The sequence below is a fragment of the Xenopus laevis genome, chromosome 9_10L (assembly GCF_017654675.1).
Source record: "Xenopus laevis strain J_2021 chromosome 9_10L, Xenopus_laevis_v10.1, whole genome shotgun sequence".
Classification (NCBI taxonomy): Eukaryota; Metazoa; Chordata; class Amphibia; order Anura; family Pipidae; genus Xenopus; species Xenopus laevis.
This window is the reverse complement of record NC_054387.1, coordinates 37,808,921-37,825,968: the sequence shown is the minus strand read 5'-3', so window position 1 is coordinate 37,825,968 and position 17,048 is coordinate 37,808,921. Positions and strand designations below refer to the sequence as shown.

General features: G+C 40.4%; 1 protein-coding gene across 2 annotated transcripts in view; it reads right to left on the bottom strand.

Moving 5' to 3' along the window:
- The window catches only part of LOC108705387 (chemokine-like receptor 1), a 28,513-nt gene extending 17,606 nt beyond the window's left edge, over window positions 1-10,907 (bottom strand). Inside the window, exon 1 of one of the 2 annotated variants that reach the window (XM_041576514.1) lies at window positions 10,769-10,907. Coding sequence is in view for 1 of the 2 variants with exons in the window: in XM_041576515.1 (XP_041432449.1) it covers window positions 388-399 (12 nt within the window). In the remaining variant the exon portion in view is untranslated. Of the gene's footprint in view, window positions 1-387; window positions 451-10,768 lie in introns of those variants that run through there. The other variant, XM_041576515.1, reaches the window with a different exon arrangement.
- Between the last annotated feature and the right edge of the window lie 6,141 nt (window positions 10,908-17,048).

The following is a 17,048-nucleotide window of genomic DNA, read 5'->3' as shown; positions in this document are numbered from 1 at the left end:
CAGGCCAACCTCATTTTCTGCTTGATAATTTGCACAACCCTAGGCTTCGGGATGACCCTGTCCACCCCGAAACATTGCTCCGCACTCCGCAATAAAAATTGAGTGTTTCAGCAGACCTATGTGCCATTGGGTTTTTTCTATTAGACTACACTAGGAGGTGGTCAACCTCCACCTGTGTGTACCAGACTTTCTCTGTACCGCCTATTGGATAGGAAGTGTGAGGTCCTACACCATTTTATTCAGTATATAAAATATGCAATTTTTATTCCATATTAATTTTTTGGGTTTAGTTCTCTTTAACATAGTGGGCTACTTTTAATTCTATATATTCATTTTTTTTTTCATGCTTATTTTTTACATTCTGGTATGTGTTAATCATGCACTTACCAGTTTGTTCATTATTCAGTTGGAGAATAAGTCCTATTAACTCCTCCAGTCCAAAAGCTGTGGGTGCCCAGTTAGTGACTAGTGTGGCTCCTTTGCCTCCTCTGACAAGCTTTCTTTATAGGCCACTCAAGAGAGTTTACGTGTAATAAGGAAGATCAACTTGAAGATCCGAGCACTGTTTCATCCAAGGGGAAGAAGAAACTGAGAATGGATGCCTAGAGGTATGATAAATAGTAATATCAATAATATTATTGTATAAAAACCCCAAACATAATGTTAATTCTGTTGTGTGACTGTGTTTGTTCTTTGGTGTTTGTTCAAAAGCCCTAGGCAACTAGTATTTACTTTGTTTAAAATACTAAATTTCAAAACTAGGCAACTACATGGTTACATAGTTTGGAAAAAACAGGGTTCCCCAGGGTACTATAAAGAACCAAAAGTGGGGCAATGGCCAACACTTACAGCAATCTTGTTTTTGTATACACCTCTTACAAGAACACAGTATACTGTGTTTACATTAGCTCATCATAGAGCAAAGGTTCATTTCCCCAGATGCTCAAAGCATTCAGGCACTACTTTTTATAGAAACCTATATTTTTTCTAATCATTAAAAAAGACAATTTACATCAGGAAAGAGGCTCGCCAATGGCAAATCATTTCCTGCATTCACCAGGATACTTAAAGCTTCCACTCATACCAAAATTATTATCTCAACAACAATTTTAGTTGGATGTCTGTACCTGAAGAATGCAGAATGACTGATGTAAGTTCCCTTTCTCACTGGAAAAGTATGCTGCTGGGCATTCTTGTAATCGCTGCTGCTGCCTTCTCTTCTTGCTGCTGTTTTGTGGTTGGAAGAGCTGAAGCATCCAAATGTGGTCCACTCCACTTACTCCAAATGGAATAACAGAATGCAGGAGAGAACGTGGCAGAGAGGAGCTCCACAGGGATGCCAGGCCATGGGAAGTGCATAACAGAGCACTGATGAACCAAATTAACTGTAAATGAATTGTCACTTCTATTAAAAATCTTGCAGTTAAGCAAAGTTAAATGGCTTGGGAGGGGAGGGTGTTTTTGGAATCCCGATGGAGTTTGCCAAAGTTCTTACACTGATTCCTTTCAAAGAGACAGATTCATATATTTTAATTAAGTAGTTTTATCTTAAATACATGAAGAATAATCAAGGCCTTGAGTAAATAAACAGATGAAGTCAATTTTCAGAATGACCACAGGACAAATTTGCTGTATCTGACTGCACACACGATATCTTATTAAAATTCAATAGACATGGGGCACCGGAGTGGAAATCTGCTTCTCTCAGCCTGAAAAAAATATGCAGGCTGTGAGCAGCAAAGCCTACACTCTATCTGCCATTGCTCTAATAATATCCCACACCTGAGTCAGCATCTTGTTAACGCATGAATCCATAGGCCAACAGGAACTGTTTGCAACTCTCATAAATTATTTAATTTCAATGTTGGAAACCACCTGATTAATTAATTGATAGAGCACATTGTGAGCTCAGACCAAGGATCCCAATTCAGAATATCCCTCGTGATATAATCTTCCGTATCCACTTTTACAATGTGAAAAGAGGCCCTGATGTTGAAAGCCAGAGACTCAAGAGTAATTCACTTTGAATTTATGCAACTAAAGTTTTTCCAAGATCTATCAAGGAACACATTAAGACAACGACGCGCACTAAACCAATTCTGGATTTGCTGAAGGAACACTCTATCAAAATACAGACCGGGGATTCCCCTTTGCATTGATTGTGATAAGGCAGGGAAAATCTATTCTCATAAGGACCCACAAGGATATACCACATTTTCTGAAGGCCCTAAATCTCCCTCCGGTTGCAATAGAAAACTGGGAAATGATGACTTGGGAACACCACAGCCTAAACCAGGCCCGAAACGCCACATTAACAAGCACTCGACACTCAAACGATTTCTAAACTAACTAGCGGTCATAACTCTCCTCCCTAAAAGACGGATTATAGAGACCTGAACTGATACCCTGATACGGCATCCTAAGGAGTTTTAGGAAAAGTTATCATAAATATTGGTTTATGTCCTAATATTAATATAAGGTTCACCCATCACACTAACCTTTTATCTTACAGGGAAACGGAAGTCTTATGAAGGTTAATATGTTGGCTTAATAGAAAAAGAGCTAGTTTAAACCCAGTTCTGTTTCAACCTAGCCCCCACATAGGTATTTGCTCAGTGGGCAGGACGGCCCAGCAGAAAGTTATGTTTGTTTTTTTTGTAGAAATGTCTTACTTAAACAGAAGTTTCTTACCCAAAGGGTTACAGTTCTTAAAGATACTGTTTGCATTGTTTTTATATGTACTTTACACATTTCGTTCACTAGGCCACTCACTACAAAAAGATCAAGCACATATGTATTGATCATGGCTAATTGTACTATATGCTCCTATAATGTCCAGGGATTTAACACACAAACAAAAGATCTCAGTTATTAAATGGGTTTACACAAGCAAAAGTAATGATAGCATTTTTTCAAGAAACACATTTTAGAGGGAATAGGCCACAAATGTCAAATAAATATTATAAAAATTGGTTTGTTTAGCGATAATCTTGAAAGTAAAAGCAAAGGTGCGGCAATCGCATTCCATCATCAACTCCCGTGTAGATTACTGGACTCCATGATAGACCCACTTGGCAGATTTGTCTTTGCCAAAATAGAAATTCACAACCATAAGATAACATTTGGCAAATTGTTATGCCCCAAACACAAAACAATCTCTGTTCCTAGATAAAGTACTGACAAAGCTGGAAGAATTTTCTGAAGGCCCTCTCACTCTTGGCGGTGATCTTAATGTAGTGATTGAGCCATTAATAGATTCTTCCACAGGGAGGTCAAGTCTACCATATAAAACCATACAAAATATTAAATCTCTGTTGCACTCTAATCAATTGATGGATTCTTGGCAGATTAACCATCCAAGAGATAAAGATTTTTACTTATATCTCACAGGTACATCAACAATAAAAGCAGGATTAGACTATCTGTTTATTTCGCATTTTATACTAAATTGGGTGCGGCGATGTGATATTGGAATGCAATTGCTATCAGACCATGCTCCAGTACGCTACAGCTCTAAAATACCTTTTATTAATAAAGAGACTTGACATGGAATTGAATGTTTTATTACTTCAAGAGCTGACTGTCTGCAGGATTTTTAAAAATATTACACAACATTCACTGAAACACATAGAGATGTTAAAAAACACATTCTTCCATAAATGGGAGGCTCTGAAGGTAGTACTCAGGGGAGTATTGATAAAACAGGGCCCACTAGGATCAAAAAAGACGTGGGCGGAATATCTGGCGGGCTTATTTCGAAAAAGCAACGGAACTAGAGCAAGCTCAACACAAATTCTCTAACAGATACCATTATGCAAGAACTTACTGCTACTAGGGAACAATTAAAGCAGAACTGAATAAAGATCGATGTAGGGCACTATAAAAATGTAAAAGCATGTTTCTATGAGCACAGTAATAAGCCCCGAAAGATTTCTTCCCAAGAGCCATAAAACAAAAACAAATAAATTCCTTCATACAGGCCAATGAAAACTAAACAAGATAAAGATAGTGTATACGACACAACAGATTGCAGTTGCTTACAGAAATACTACACTGAATTTTTACAATTTTAAAACCCCCACAATAGAAATAGAGATAACATTTACACAAATTAAGCAGTATATATTGTGCACAGCGCTGCCTACATTAAATCCTGAAGTAATTTAAAGTCTAGAAACCCTATAACAGCACAAGAACTAATACTTGCTATCCAAAAACACACCAAGCGGAAAAGCACAAGGGCCAGACGGCTTCTCAGCACCATTTTATAAATCTCTAAAAAGGAATTGGTGGATCATATGCTAAAAGCCTTTAATGACCTAGCCCTGATTCCTAAACAGGTACCCTCCACATTGGAAGCGCATATAACACTAATTCCAAAACCTGGAAATGACCCCCTGGCATGCCCCAGCTATAGATCCATATCCTGACCTTATTGATCAAGATCAGGTGGCTTTATCCCACATAGGGAAGCTAAAGACAACACCCTGAAGACCCTGACATTAATAAAATTACGCCCAAAAGAATGGGATCCCATGCTGGCCCTGTCGACAGATGCTGAAAAGGAATCGACAGGGTCAGCTGGGGTTTTTACATGAAACCCTTAAGCAAAGGGTCACAGAATGGAAGTCATGCAACACAGTTCCATTTAGGGTGGTGCATGTATGGCTCGTATGCCCAAGCCAGGACAGTGATGGATCCGCCCCATGCAAACACTAATTGGGGCTGGAGCAGTACTCAATGTGAAGGTGGGAAAAAAACCAAAAAAAAACCTGGTGCAGAACAGTACAGACCCCTTAGAGTTATCAAACTGAAACATATATGAAAGAATTACATACTACACATGGCTACAGAATGAGATGGGACTGCCACGGTTGTTGCCAGCGTTGCGAGATTTTCACGGACGTGCACCTCTGGCATCCAGCCATTGGGTGAGCTCTTGTGGCGTAGTAAAAAATGGTGCGCCCATCTGCTTGAACCCGCCAGTTTCGCTGGGTATAACATGACGTAGGTAAGCCCTTTCTGTGCGTAGGCGATTTTTCCCGCTTTGGAAGCCTGCCGTTTTGCTTCTGGAACCTCCATGGAGTAGTCAGCGTAGATTAAATAGTTGAAGCAAGGTGCTTTAAAGGACCCTGTCCTCTGGCCAGCGTTAGGATCTCGTCCCTGTCACGTTGCGTTTAGCAATTTTTGGATTAACGGCCTTGGAGGGCTCCTGGGGGACTGCCTGGTTGGGACCCGATGTGCACGTTCGATGGCAAAAGTTAGTGGATAGCTGCGGGTGCCCCCAAACGTATCCTTCAGCCAGGATTCTAGGAAGGCCTCAGGCGCAATTTGCCATCTCAGCAAACCCGACAAACCTGAGGTTGCTGCGCCGCAACCGTTGGCAGTCTTCCAGCAGCCTTTTCACTGCCACACGGTATTGGTCAGGGATCTCTCTGCAGGAGACCTCCAGGTCGCTTACCCGGGTTTCCACAGCAGTCGTCCTCTCGCGCAGCTTTTGCATGTCCTGCTTTATTATGGACAGGTCTATCCGAATCTCCTCTGTCCTCGCATTTATAAGGGTAGTGCATGCAGTGTTTGCTGCTTTGATTTCAGACATCATGTCTCTTAAAGTCGGTTCATCATAAAAGCCTCCGGAGCTTGGGCCTTGTCGGGAATTGACTCCTCGCCATCACTGTCTGTCTCATGTACAGGATCATTGCGCCTCCCTTGTCTGGCCTTATCTCCGCCATTTTGTGAGGAGTCCCTCGCATATTTCTCCAAGCGTACCGCCGCCTCCGAGGATCGTTTGTTTGCCCGATTTTGGCCCATGAGCTCTCTTTGTGGTAGCGCTAGCCGATCCCCTCGTTCCAGCTCCGTTTCGCACCGGTGGTAGCAGGGTTTTAGGGTTTAAAGCAGGGTTTGGTGCGGAGCTCCGTTAACTGCGTGCGTTCACATCAGCGGTCAGACCACACACCCCCTTGAACCCATTGTTGCTGTACAGTTTCTAGCTATGTATCATCCACAATTACCACAGGCATAGCAGTTCCTTCTGTGGAGAGACTGGATGAAACTCTGGGCCTTCCTGTGTTAAATCTCCTTAAAGGGATTCTGTCATGATTTTTATGATGTCGTTTTTATTTTCAAATTACACTGTTTACTTCTAGCAAATAATTCACTCTACAATATAGAATTTAATTCCTGAACCAGCAAGTGTATTTTTTTTAGTTGTAGTATTGGTGTGTAGGCGCCATCTGAGGTCATTTTGCCTGGTCATGTGCTTTCAGAAAGAGCCAGCACTTTGAGATGGATCTGCTTTCTGGCAGGCTGTTGTTTCTCCTACTCAATGTAACTGAATGTGTCACAGTGGGACCTGGATTTTACTATTGAGTGCTGTTCTTGGTTCTACCAGGCAGCTGTTATCTTGTGTTAGGGAGCTGCTACAGTATCTGTTTACATTCCAATTGTTCTGTTGTTAGGCTGCTGGGGGGGGAGGGTGATATCACTCAACACATCACACAACTTATAGTGCAGAAGTAAAGAGTGACTGAAGTTTATTAGAGCTCAAGTCACATGACTGGGGGCAACTGGGAAACTGACAATATGTCTAGCCCCATGTCAGATTTTAAAATTAAATATAAAAAAATGTGTTTGCTCTTTTGATAAATGGATTTCAGTGCAGAATTCTGCAGGAGCAGCACTATTAACTGATGACTAAAACAGTTATGACAATCTCTCACCACAGATTCTACTCTTTTAAAAAATGTATTACTTCCCTCTACATGTTGACTGGGCCTACAGTTAACCCAAAATAGCTGATCAATTTCAGGAAGGGACTATTAAAGTGGACCTGTCACCCAGCCACAAAAATCTGTATAATAAAAGTCCTTTTCAAATTAAACATAAAGTCCAATTTCTATTTTTTATTAAAACATTCATAGCTGTTGTAAGCTCATATAAAAATCTCAGCTGTCAATCAAATATTGTCTGCCCCTCCTCTATGCCCTGGGCATAGAGGCGGGGCAGACAATTACTTTCATTTTCCATTCAGCACTTCCTAGATGTCACTGCCCTCCCCACATTCCACTGTTCTCTTCACCATTTAATTGCATAGCCATGGCATGGGGATAAACATTAGGTCCCCCATTCTGGTGCACAAACAAGATTCTGAGATAATGCAAGGCTTACCTTAAAGGGATACTGTCATGGGAAAAAAATCTGCACTGAAATCCATTTCTCAAAAGAGCAGACAGATTTTTTTATATTCAATTTTAAAATCTGACATGGGGCTAGACATATTGTCAATTTCCCAGCTGTCCCAAGTCATGTGACTTGTGCTCTGATAAACTTCAATCACTCTTTACTGCTGTACTGCAAGTTGGAGTGATATCACCCCTCCCTTTCCCCCCCCAGCAGCCAAACAAAAGAACAATGAGAAGGTAACCAGATAACAGCTCCCTAACACAAGATAACAGCTGCCTGGCAGATCTAAGAACAACACTCAATAGCAAAAATCCATGTCTCACTGAGACACATTCAGTTACATTGAGAAGGAAAAACAGCAGCCTGCCAGAAAGCATTTCTCTCCTAAAGTGCAGGCACAAGTCACATGACCAGGGGCAGCTGGGAAATTGACAAAATGTCTAGCCCCATGTCAGATTTCAAAATTGAATTTAAAAAAATCTGTTTGCTCTTTTGAGAAATGGATTTCAGTGCAGAATTCTGCTGGAGTAGCACTATTAACTGGTATACATGTTTTCTGATGACAGTATCCCTTTAAAAACAGTGTCCACAAAATGGCTCCTGCCTGCTTGCTATCATATTGAATTCCCAGAAACGAGATTCAAATAATTTATACAGTGTAATTAAAGTTAATTTTGCTTGACTAATGTGATAAAATAGGATTTTGAATAATTTTTTTTGGTGACGGGTCCCCTTTAAAGGAGTGCAGATTTTAACATGTTGTCTTCAAGGTCTGCCCTTGCTGGTCTTTGCACAGTGCAGCTGTATAATCCATAGAGGTGTTCTGAAAAGGCCTTCAGTGGCTCCTCTCTCCTTTGCTTGCAGGTAACAAAAGCTGAGTGGGCAAAGTTTAAATCCCAACCTAAAATATCTAAAATAGCATCTAATAGACTTTGCAATGATGATATGTCCTATAACAGAACAGAACTAGGGATACTGGCTTATATGCCATGAATTAAACTGCTAACAATGACATTAAAAAGTTCATGTTTTGTTTTTTCTAAACATTTTGTATTATGCCCCAAAGCAGAAAAAAATTAGTCATCTAAAAGTCAGTGGCAGAGGTCCCATTAACCATTTGATATTTTTTGCCTGTTATGGTTTCGTGTTTGATGCTGGTTTTTGCTTGAAAACTAGATAAATTTGAGTTTTCTTAAGCCTTTAAACTTGAAAAATTTTAGGTATTCATAAAAACAAAAGTTTTTTTTTTAATCTGATTCTAGTTTAGTTATTACTAAATTAGCCAAATTCATGAATGGGAGTTAGGTCAAGTTTGTTTCTGGTAAAATAGGAGAAAAAAAGCAAGTGTTAGTAAATAACCCCCTATATATATCACTGTCCTCAAGATCATTATGAACCTTCTGGAAAGTCCAAGTTCCTGCTCAGAATAGTTGGATCCCTATTGAACAGTGATGTCTCTACCCTTCTCACCATTTGTCCCAATCTTTATATTCCTTGGCACAAAAATTCACCATGCAGTAGGTCTCTTCCGACTTTTGTTTTTGATTTGCCTCACCAACATAACCCTTGGACTGGGGGTTTCATGGGGTATGACCACTGTATAAAATTTTGACCTAATTGAGTAACAGATGTTGACTTTAACTGGATTCATGCCCATTGCCTGAAGGTAGAACTGCACACCAACAGTATATACACGGTATATATCAGTCTTTCTATGCACTGCTATTGGAGCCATAGGTGCAGCACTTTTTGCATTATCATTCATGTCACATAAACTGTGTTCTACAGATTCCAAGTTACCTGTGATAGGATTTTCTGGCACATTAAAAACTGCACCAACTGCATCATCCTTTCTCCTCAAATGTGCTTTTAAGCTTTGGATCTCAGTTTCACACTTGGAATGATCAACTCTTGGTTGGTTAAGTGATGCAACAAGACAACAAATAGCTCCCTCTACATCTTTTGATCACCCAAAAAAATTCACAATTTTCACTCTTTAAGGTAGTTATACACATGGCTAAGGCAGTACTTGCCGTACTTTAAGTGCTTTGTAATGATCTTTCAGATCTTCTCATTTTTCCTCCAATGCCTTATTCTGATCTTTGAGAATTTTATAGTTCTCTGCAATCCAACAGGTAGAAAATAACAAAGCTCTCCTACCCTTCTTGTTTGGTAAGACCTTTTCTTTAATTGTATTTCTTACAAAATGTTTGACCTGCTACCACTGCATCTATACCTTGCATACACTTAAACAGAATCCGAGTGTTTTCACCATTGCAATCTTTTTTGTTAATCCCTTCCATGTCTACTACTAAACAATGTATGTTCTATGTAAATATTTGTATTGTTAGTAATCTCAATGCCACCCAAATATCTGTCTCCTGCCTGGCTGAGCCAGTTATGTAATATTATGAAAATAAAGACTGTTCTGCAGTTTATTGTGGTGAAGAGATCACCAAAAAAATTTAAAAATGATTTTATAATGATTGGAAAATATTTACATACACAAAATAAAAGATCTAACTACAATAAGCATATAAACACCAATACACCAAATACACACTAGAAAGACACACTAAAATAACACACAATATAGCCCAACCACCTAATTCTTACCCATCAATTATGGACATCTCCTAGATGAATTACACACCCCAAGTATACGTTTCCTTAGTTTAGTTGCGTGTCTGGTCCAAGATGCAAGGTTTCCAGTTAGTTATAAGAAGTTATCCATTCACCTGTAACAGGACTGAGCAGTGGCGTAACTAGACCCCTAAGGGCCCCGGTACAGAAATTTACAACTGGGCCCCCCCTAAAGGGATTGCTCACCTATGAGTTAACTTTTAGTATGATATAGAGAGTGATATTCTGAGACAATTTGCAATTGGTTTTCATTTTATTTTATTTGTGGTTTTTGAGTTATTTAGCTTTTTATTCAGCAGCTCTCCAGTTTGCAATTTCAGAAGCCTGGTTACTAGAGACCAAATTCCCCTAGCAACCATGCAGCGATTTGAATAAGAGACTGGAATATGAAAAGGAGAGGCCTGAGTACACAAATGAGTCATTAAAAAGTAGCAACAACAGTTAATGAAAAAGTTACATGTAAAAAGGACATGTAAAATTGAGGTTTCACTGTTATATAATGGATAATGTACCCCCTACTGTAAATGATAAGAATATTAGAAGTCACTGAGGGGTTCTGTGACCATTGTGCTTAGTACAGGGAATACCTATGCTGCCATAGTTTTATGGGATCTCTCTGTACAGACTATGAGCAAACTTAGGGGCTGTTCCTGTCGAATTTAGACCAAGGCACAACATCTCATCTTAGAAAAATCATTCTGAGAAAAAAGTCACTGATGCAATTTTTATTTATACCTCCCAAAAAATTTAGAAGAATGATCATAATTGCAATTCCATGTATAATACCCCAGAACTAAAAGCAGGATAAACACAGAACTCATAGTAAGGTGGCACAGTGACAGATTCAAAGATAATACCCCCTGAACAAAGTTATTTTTTGTACAATAACCTCAAAAAATATATAAAAATACATATTATAACACATCTAAGCTGAAGTTCTTACCAGTAGTAGTTCTCCTAGCACTGACAGGTTGGGTGGGGGAGTGGGATTTTAGGAAAGTAACAACAGCCAACAAGTTTCTCCAGAGCGTAGGGCAAAGAAAATTCTTTCCTGCCCCTCCTGATAAGGACTCAACGTGTGTGGGGGGAATGTAAATCACTGACAGCGAGCTTTTAATTTGATCGCTGCAGCTCTTCTATTCTTCCGATATTCGTCCTGCTGCTGCTTACCCTTGCCGGATGGCAGCTGAGTCTGAAGACAGGAAGATCCCATTCACAAGCAGAAGGGGGGGGCGGGGGTGCGTCACACTAAAGAAACTAATCAGAACGGAGCCAGCAGATCTGTCAAGTATGCAAGTGATCATTGGTGGGGAGGAAGTAATAGTGAGTCCTAGATCCTCTTGCCAAGCAGGACTGAGGGCCCCCCACAGGTGCAGGGCCCAATTGGTCCAATCGGCCTAAGGTTGGGGCACTTGGGCACACTGTGTGCAGAGACATTGGTGGAGGAGGAACGACAGGACTTTGTGGTTCCTTCCATCGCAGGGCCTGATTGGATGCAATGTGCCCGTGCCACTAGTGATGTGTCATTCATTTCCTGCGACGCGACGGGGTTCGGGCCATGGTGCAACTGCACCCTATGCGCCCCTGATAGTTCCGCCACTGCGTAAGAGGTAACGTTTACTAAAAGCCACATCTTAGTGAATTTGCGTAGTTACGTCCCATCGCCGGAGCGCAACTTTGCCAGGTGTAAGGGAGCGAATTACCGCTAGAGTCTATCTCCTTCGCTAGCGAAGTTACACCTGCGCCAGTTAGTAAATCGACGAAGTAACAAAATTACGTCACGCTGGCGAATTTTCGCTAACGTTAGTCACTTTGCCCTTTAGTAAATCTGCCCCTAAGTTTGCCCAGGAGTAGTAACCCATAGCAACCAATAAGATGTTTGCCTTTAAACTGGTGGCTAGTAAATGTTACCTGCTGATTGGCTGATATGATTTATTACTCCAGTCCGGGGCAAACTTAGTGCCTTTCACTTCATAACCCCCAAACTATTTTATTTATTAACAACCCTTCTTCTCCCAACAAATCTAAATAGGATTTATTTTATGTATGTAAGAAGACATACAGCTTGCATATAAATAGAGGCTAATACAAGATGTAACAAGAGCCTATTTGCCCACTAAAACATGCAGTCTACATGGAGAATAGGTGTGAGTTTAGGAATATCTGATGGCTGGTAGGAAATATCTTATTTTACAGATGAGGGGATTGACTGGGGGATGACCAGCAGACGGAAAATTGAGGAAATATCTCATGGGGCATTTGTAATATTTATATAGGGCTACTTGTGTACTGTACATTAAAACAATATAAAAAAACAGACAGGGATTAATACAATAATTGATTACTGTTGAGACAAGAGGAAGAAAGTGGTTGAAGCAGTACCACCAATAGTGCTCCAAGTGGAGCTGGTCCTTAGATTTAGTTCTAAAGAGACTAAAGGTTGTTTTTTTCCTCAGGGAATTCAGGGCTTTAATAATAATAAAGCTTGCTCAAGAAACAGCTCAGAATGTGACCTATTATCCGGAATGCTTTGGACTTGGGGTTTTCCAGATAATGGATCTTCATACCTTAAATCTATTAGAAAGTCGTGTAAGCATTAAATAACCACAATAGGCTGATTTTGCTTCCAGTAAGGAAGAATTATATCTTTCCATAATTCATAGATTTCTGGATAACAGGTTTCTGGATAACGGATCCCATACTTGTACAAAGTTTATAACATAGTAGGGAAAGATAGCTATACTTTCACAGAAAAGTCGGTGCTCTCTCTTTTTTTTTGTTTTTGTTTTTTAGAAATATTACTTTAATTATGCTTTCGCTGTTGATTTTGCATCTTTCCTGCTTCCAATTTAAAAATGCCATCTTGCCTACATAATAATTGGGCAAATTTTTAAGGTGAACAAAGAATTCACTGGCACACAATGCAGTTGCAAGCAGGGACAGGCCCTTGCGTGTTTATTGCAGTTGTGCAATGTTTCGAGGTAATAAGCCTAATTAGTGCAATTAGTTACAAAAAACTCTTCAGACTTACTTTGCTAGCAGGAGTCTTTTGGAATCCTTTAGGGCTCTTAGGGCTCTTACACACGGCCGTTCCGACCTGCGCTCCCCTGCGTTCCGTTTTTTGGCGTTCAGGCCGCAGGGGAGCGCAGGAATAAACGCAAGTCATTATTTGAAATGGGCCTGTACTCACTCAGGCGCGTGTAGGCGCCAAACGCAGGTTCAGACGCAACATGCTGCATTTTTCCTGCGTTCGGCGCCTACACGCGCCTTAGTGAGTACAGGCCCATTTCAAATAATGACTTGCGTCTATTCCTGCGCTCCCCTGCGGCTGAACGCCAAAAACGGAACGCAGGGGAGCGCAGGTCGGAACGGCCGTGTGTAAGAGCCCTTACAGACGGCCGTATTTGCCTGCGCTCCCCTGCATTGCACTTTCTTCTGTTTGGTCACACTGGAGCGCAGGAGTAGACAAAGTCAATTATTTTGAAGGGGGGCTGTACTCAAACAGACGCATGTAAGCACCAAAAATGCGTCTGTGTGAGTACAGCCCCCTTCAAAATAATTGACTGTGTCTACTCCTGTGCTCCCCTGTGACCGAGCAGAAGAAAGCGCAATGCAGGAGAGCGCAGGCAAAAACGGCCGTGTGTAATAGCCCTTAAATAGTCCAAATATAGGCAAGCATTCTTTTGTTGCCAGAAGTGATGAGCGAATTTGAAAAAAATCATGTAAAAAATCGTGAAAATTCGAACATTTTCACAAAAAAATCATCGAATTCGGAAATTGACGGCAGCGTAACACGGAAATTCGCATTGAATTTGTGCCAGTCGAATTTATTCACCCGTCACTAGTTGCCAGGTCTAGTTTTCAAAACCAGCCAAGGTCAGCTACAAAACCAGGACAAAGCTAGCCATGAGGCACTTTAAAATTAGCCCAAAATAACATAACGTGCAGTGAAAAAAAGTCTAAAAAATAAATGAATATATGTAAATATACGTCTTTTACATTTTCACTGATTTACACATTTTTCTGTGAAGCAAAATGGGAAACATTCTCCCCCTTCACCATGGGCATAACTATAGAGGGGTGCTCAGGAGGTATAGGGGCCCCATGAGTAGTGATGGGTGAATTTCTCCTATTTCGCTTCGCCGAAAAATTCACGATTATCATGCGAAATATGAGCGAAACTCGAATTTTGATGCTTGTTCAATTTTGAAGCCAGCGTTAAAGTCAAGGGCATCCGAATAGTGTTGATGCATGACGGTTTTGACGCAATTGACTTCTCCAATGCGCAAAATTTTCAAGGGAGTTTTGCGAATTTATTCACCTCCGCGAAATGCGGAAATTCACTGTGAATTCGCAGGAAAAATGCAGCATGTTGCGTCTCAACCTGCGTTCGGCGCCTACACGCGCCTGAGTGAGTACAGCCCCATTTGAAATAATGACATGCGTCTATTCCTGCACTCCCCTGCGGCTGAACACCAAAAAACGGAACGCAGGGGAGCGCAGGTCAGAACGCCAGTGAGTAAGAGCCCTTAATCTTAGACGTGCTGACAGCTCTTAAAAATTAACATAAATTTGTACCAGAAAGAAAGGAACTGCAAAGAAGAGCTAAAGAGGTCGCACAGCCTTGTTAATAAATATAATTAGATTGTGTGTGTAACGTGGAAACCATAAAAGGAATAATTAATGCCTTGAAAAAGGCATTTTCAATGTAGTCTTACATTAAACTTGGCAGTGGGCAAATTGTTAAACAAAAACTACATTACCCAACATGCATTGGGAGACTCACATTAGGGCAAAAAAAAAACTTTGGCTGGTTTCCAAAGCAAAAACCAGCCAAAGGCCCAAAAAGTAGCCCAAAACCGTACCTTGGCTAGTTTGTACTTTCAAAACCTGCCTGGACTGAAATTAGTAGCCCAATTCAGCTGGAAACGAGCCAACCTGGCAACCCTGTCTGCAGGTTGTGTGAGCAGCAGCTGTAGGTAATTAGGTAATTAGTCTGGAGCTCAGTGTTCAGGTGCAGTTAATGAGCAGGTAGATTCACCTCCCACTCCCTCCCTTAGCAGCTCATAATGATTCTCAGAAGCATCAGGTAAGATTTTTGTGTTACAACTCTGTTCTGTTATTATAAAAGTTTGTTAGCTAAATTAACATACATTTCTTTTACTCTGCTTTCTGAGTTCAGCTCAGCTTAGAAGCCAGGGCAATGCTGTAGGGGATTAGAACACTGTGTGTGCGTGTGGGCGCACTGACTAGTGGAAAGTTTGCCAAAGAGTCAAGAGGACAATCAATCTGGCTGCAGATGCTCTCAGTCTGTATAATGTAGTTACCAAACTGAATGTATATATGGAAACATTTCAGGAATTTTGGACTGGCTTAATAACCAAATATGTATGTACATGTTAAACATTCCTTGGTCCTGGCACTGCTTAATATTACAACCAAACTGAATGTAGGGGGAAACATTTCAGTGGTTGTGGGGATGGCTGTAATAACTATATATGAATGTACAGGATAGACATTTCTTTGGTCCGGTTACTGTTTAATATTACTACCAAACTGAATGTGTATGCTGAAACATTTCAGTGGCTTTGGGGCTGGCTAAGATAATAAAATATACATGTACATGTTATTAGTGATGGGCGAATTTATTCGCCAGGCGTGAATTTGTGGTGAATTCCCGTGATTTGCCGCCGGCGAATAAATTTGCCAAACCACAGCAGAAATTTGCAGGCGTCAAAAAAATGGATGCTGGTGCCCAAAAAACGCCAACGAATTAGCGCCGGTGTCCATTTTTCAAAAACAAGACGCCGGCGCAGTTTCACTAATTTTTTGCTATTTCGCAGGAAATTAGCAAATTTTTTGGCCATTTCGCGGGAAATGACATCAGAACTCGCCGTTTATAAGGATATAATTTATAAGATATTCATGCCTTTAGTGTATTATATAGTGAATAAAGTACCCCCTCTTGTAAAATATAAGGATATTATAAGTTACAGAGGAGTTTCATGACCATATAAAAACACGAGGCCTAAGGCCGAGTGTTTTTATACAGGTCATGGAACTCCGAGGTAACTTCTAATATCCTCATATTTTGCAACTGGGGGTACATTATTTATTATAATACAGAAGCTTCATTGAGTCATGTGACAGAAATGACATCAGAACTCACCGTTTATAACTGATGACATGAGAACTCACCATTTATAAGGATATAATTTACAGGAAATTCATGGCTTTTGTGTATTATATAGGATTATACACTTGTGTAACACAAAGGTCAATATAGGCATGTGTATACACTGGTTTGAGAGTAGTGGTCAATTCTGGTTTAAATGCACAAGTCTATCATGCACATGTGTGCTAATACAGTCAAGCAGCAGGTAGGTATTATACAATTACTGTATTAGAACAGCTCACTTGTAGGCCACAACCATTGGGGTAGTAATCAGCCATAGGGAAGTCACTAATTAGAATAAGGGTTCTATGGCTGGACTTTATGCCTGCTTATTTTAAAGATTTTATATTCTGTATCCTGCCTTTTGTGATAGGATAGGTCTTGGGCTGAAAATGCAAGGATTCTAATATGGCCATTGCCTGAGCGTCGGGCTGATAACTTATTACTCCTTGGGAGCAGTAAAGGTTCAGCATGTTCTGATAAACCAAGGTCTATTCACATAACTGGCATGATATTCGTCAGGATCTCTTACTTTGCCTATGAGGGTTCAACTCGTTATCTGGCCTCAGTCTAGAAGACCTTGAGCACATCAGTCGGTCGGTGCAAATTTTACTTTTGTATGCACTGGGTTGGCCATCTCTTTGAGCATAGACTGACTTCTTCCCACATTAAGCCATTAAATGTTGGTTAGAGGTATATCCATAGCATCGTTCCACGCTGTTGTTTCCATCACTAGTCATGATTTATATATTACTTAAATAGGATCCAAATTAAACCACCGGTGCCAGGCATTCATTATAGCTTGTACTTAGGGGGTTATTAAAGTCCAAATGACAAAAAAAGTTTTGTTTTTTTTAACTACAAAAATCTGAATCTTTAGTGGGGAAATAAACCTTGAATTTTTGGAGATTTATTATACCCAGAGGATGGAAAAAGTCCAAATCCGAAGGCCTTAAACAGATCTCTAAGTATATGCATTTATGATTATGCAAACATTATTCTCACTTTCAGTGGGACTAGAAATTTTGTGATGTGACTGTGTGAGATT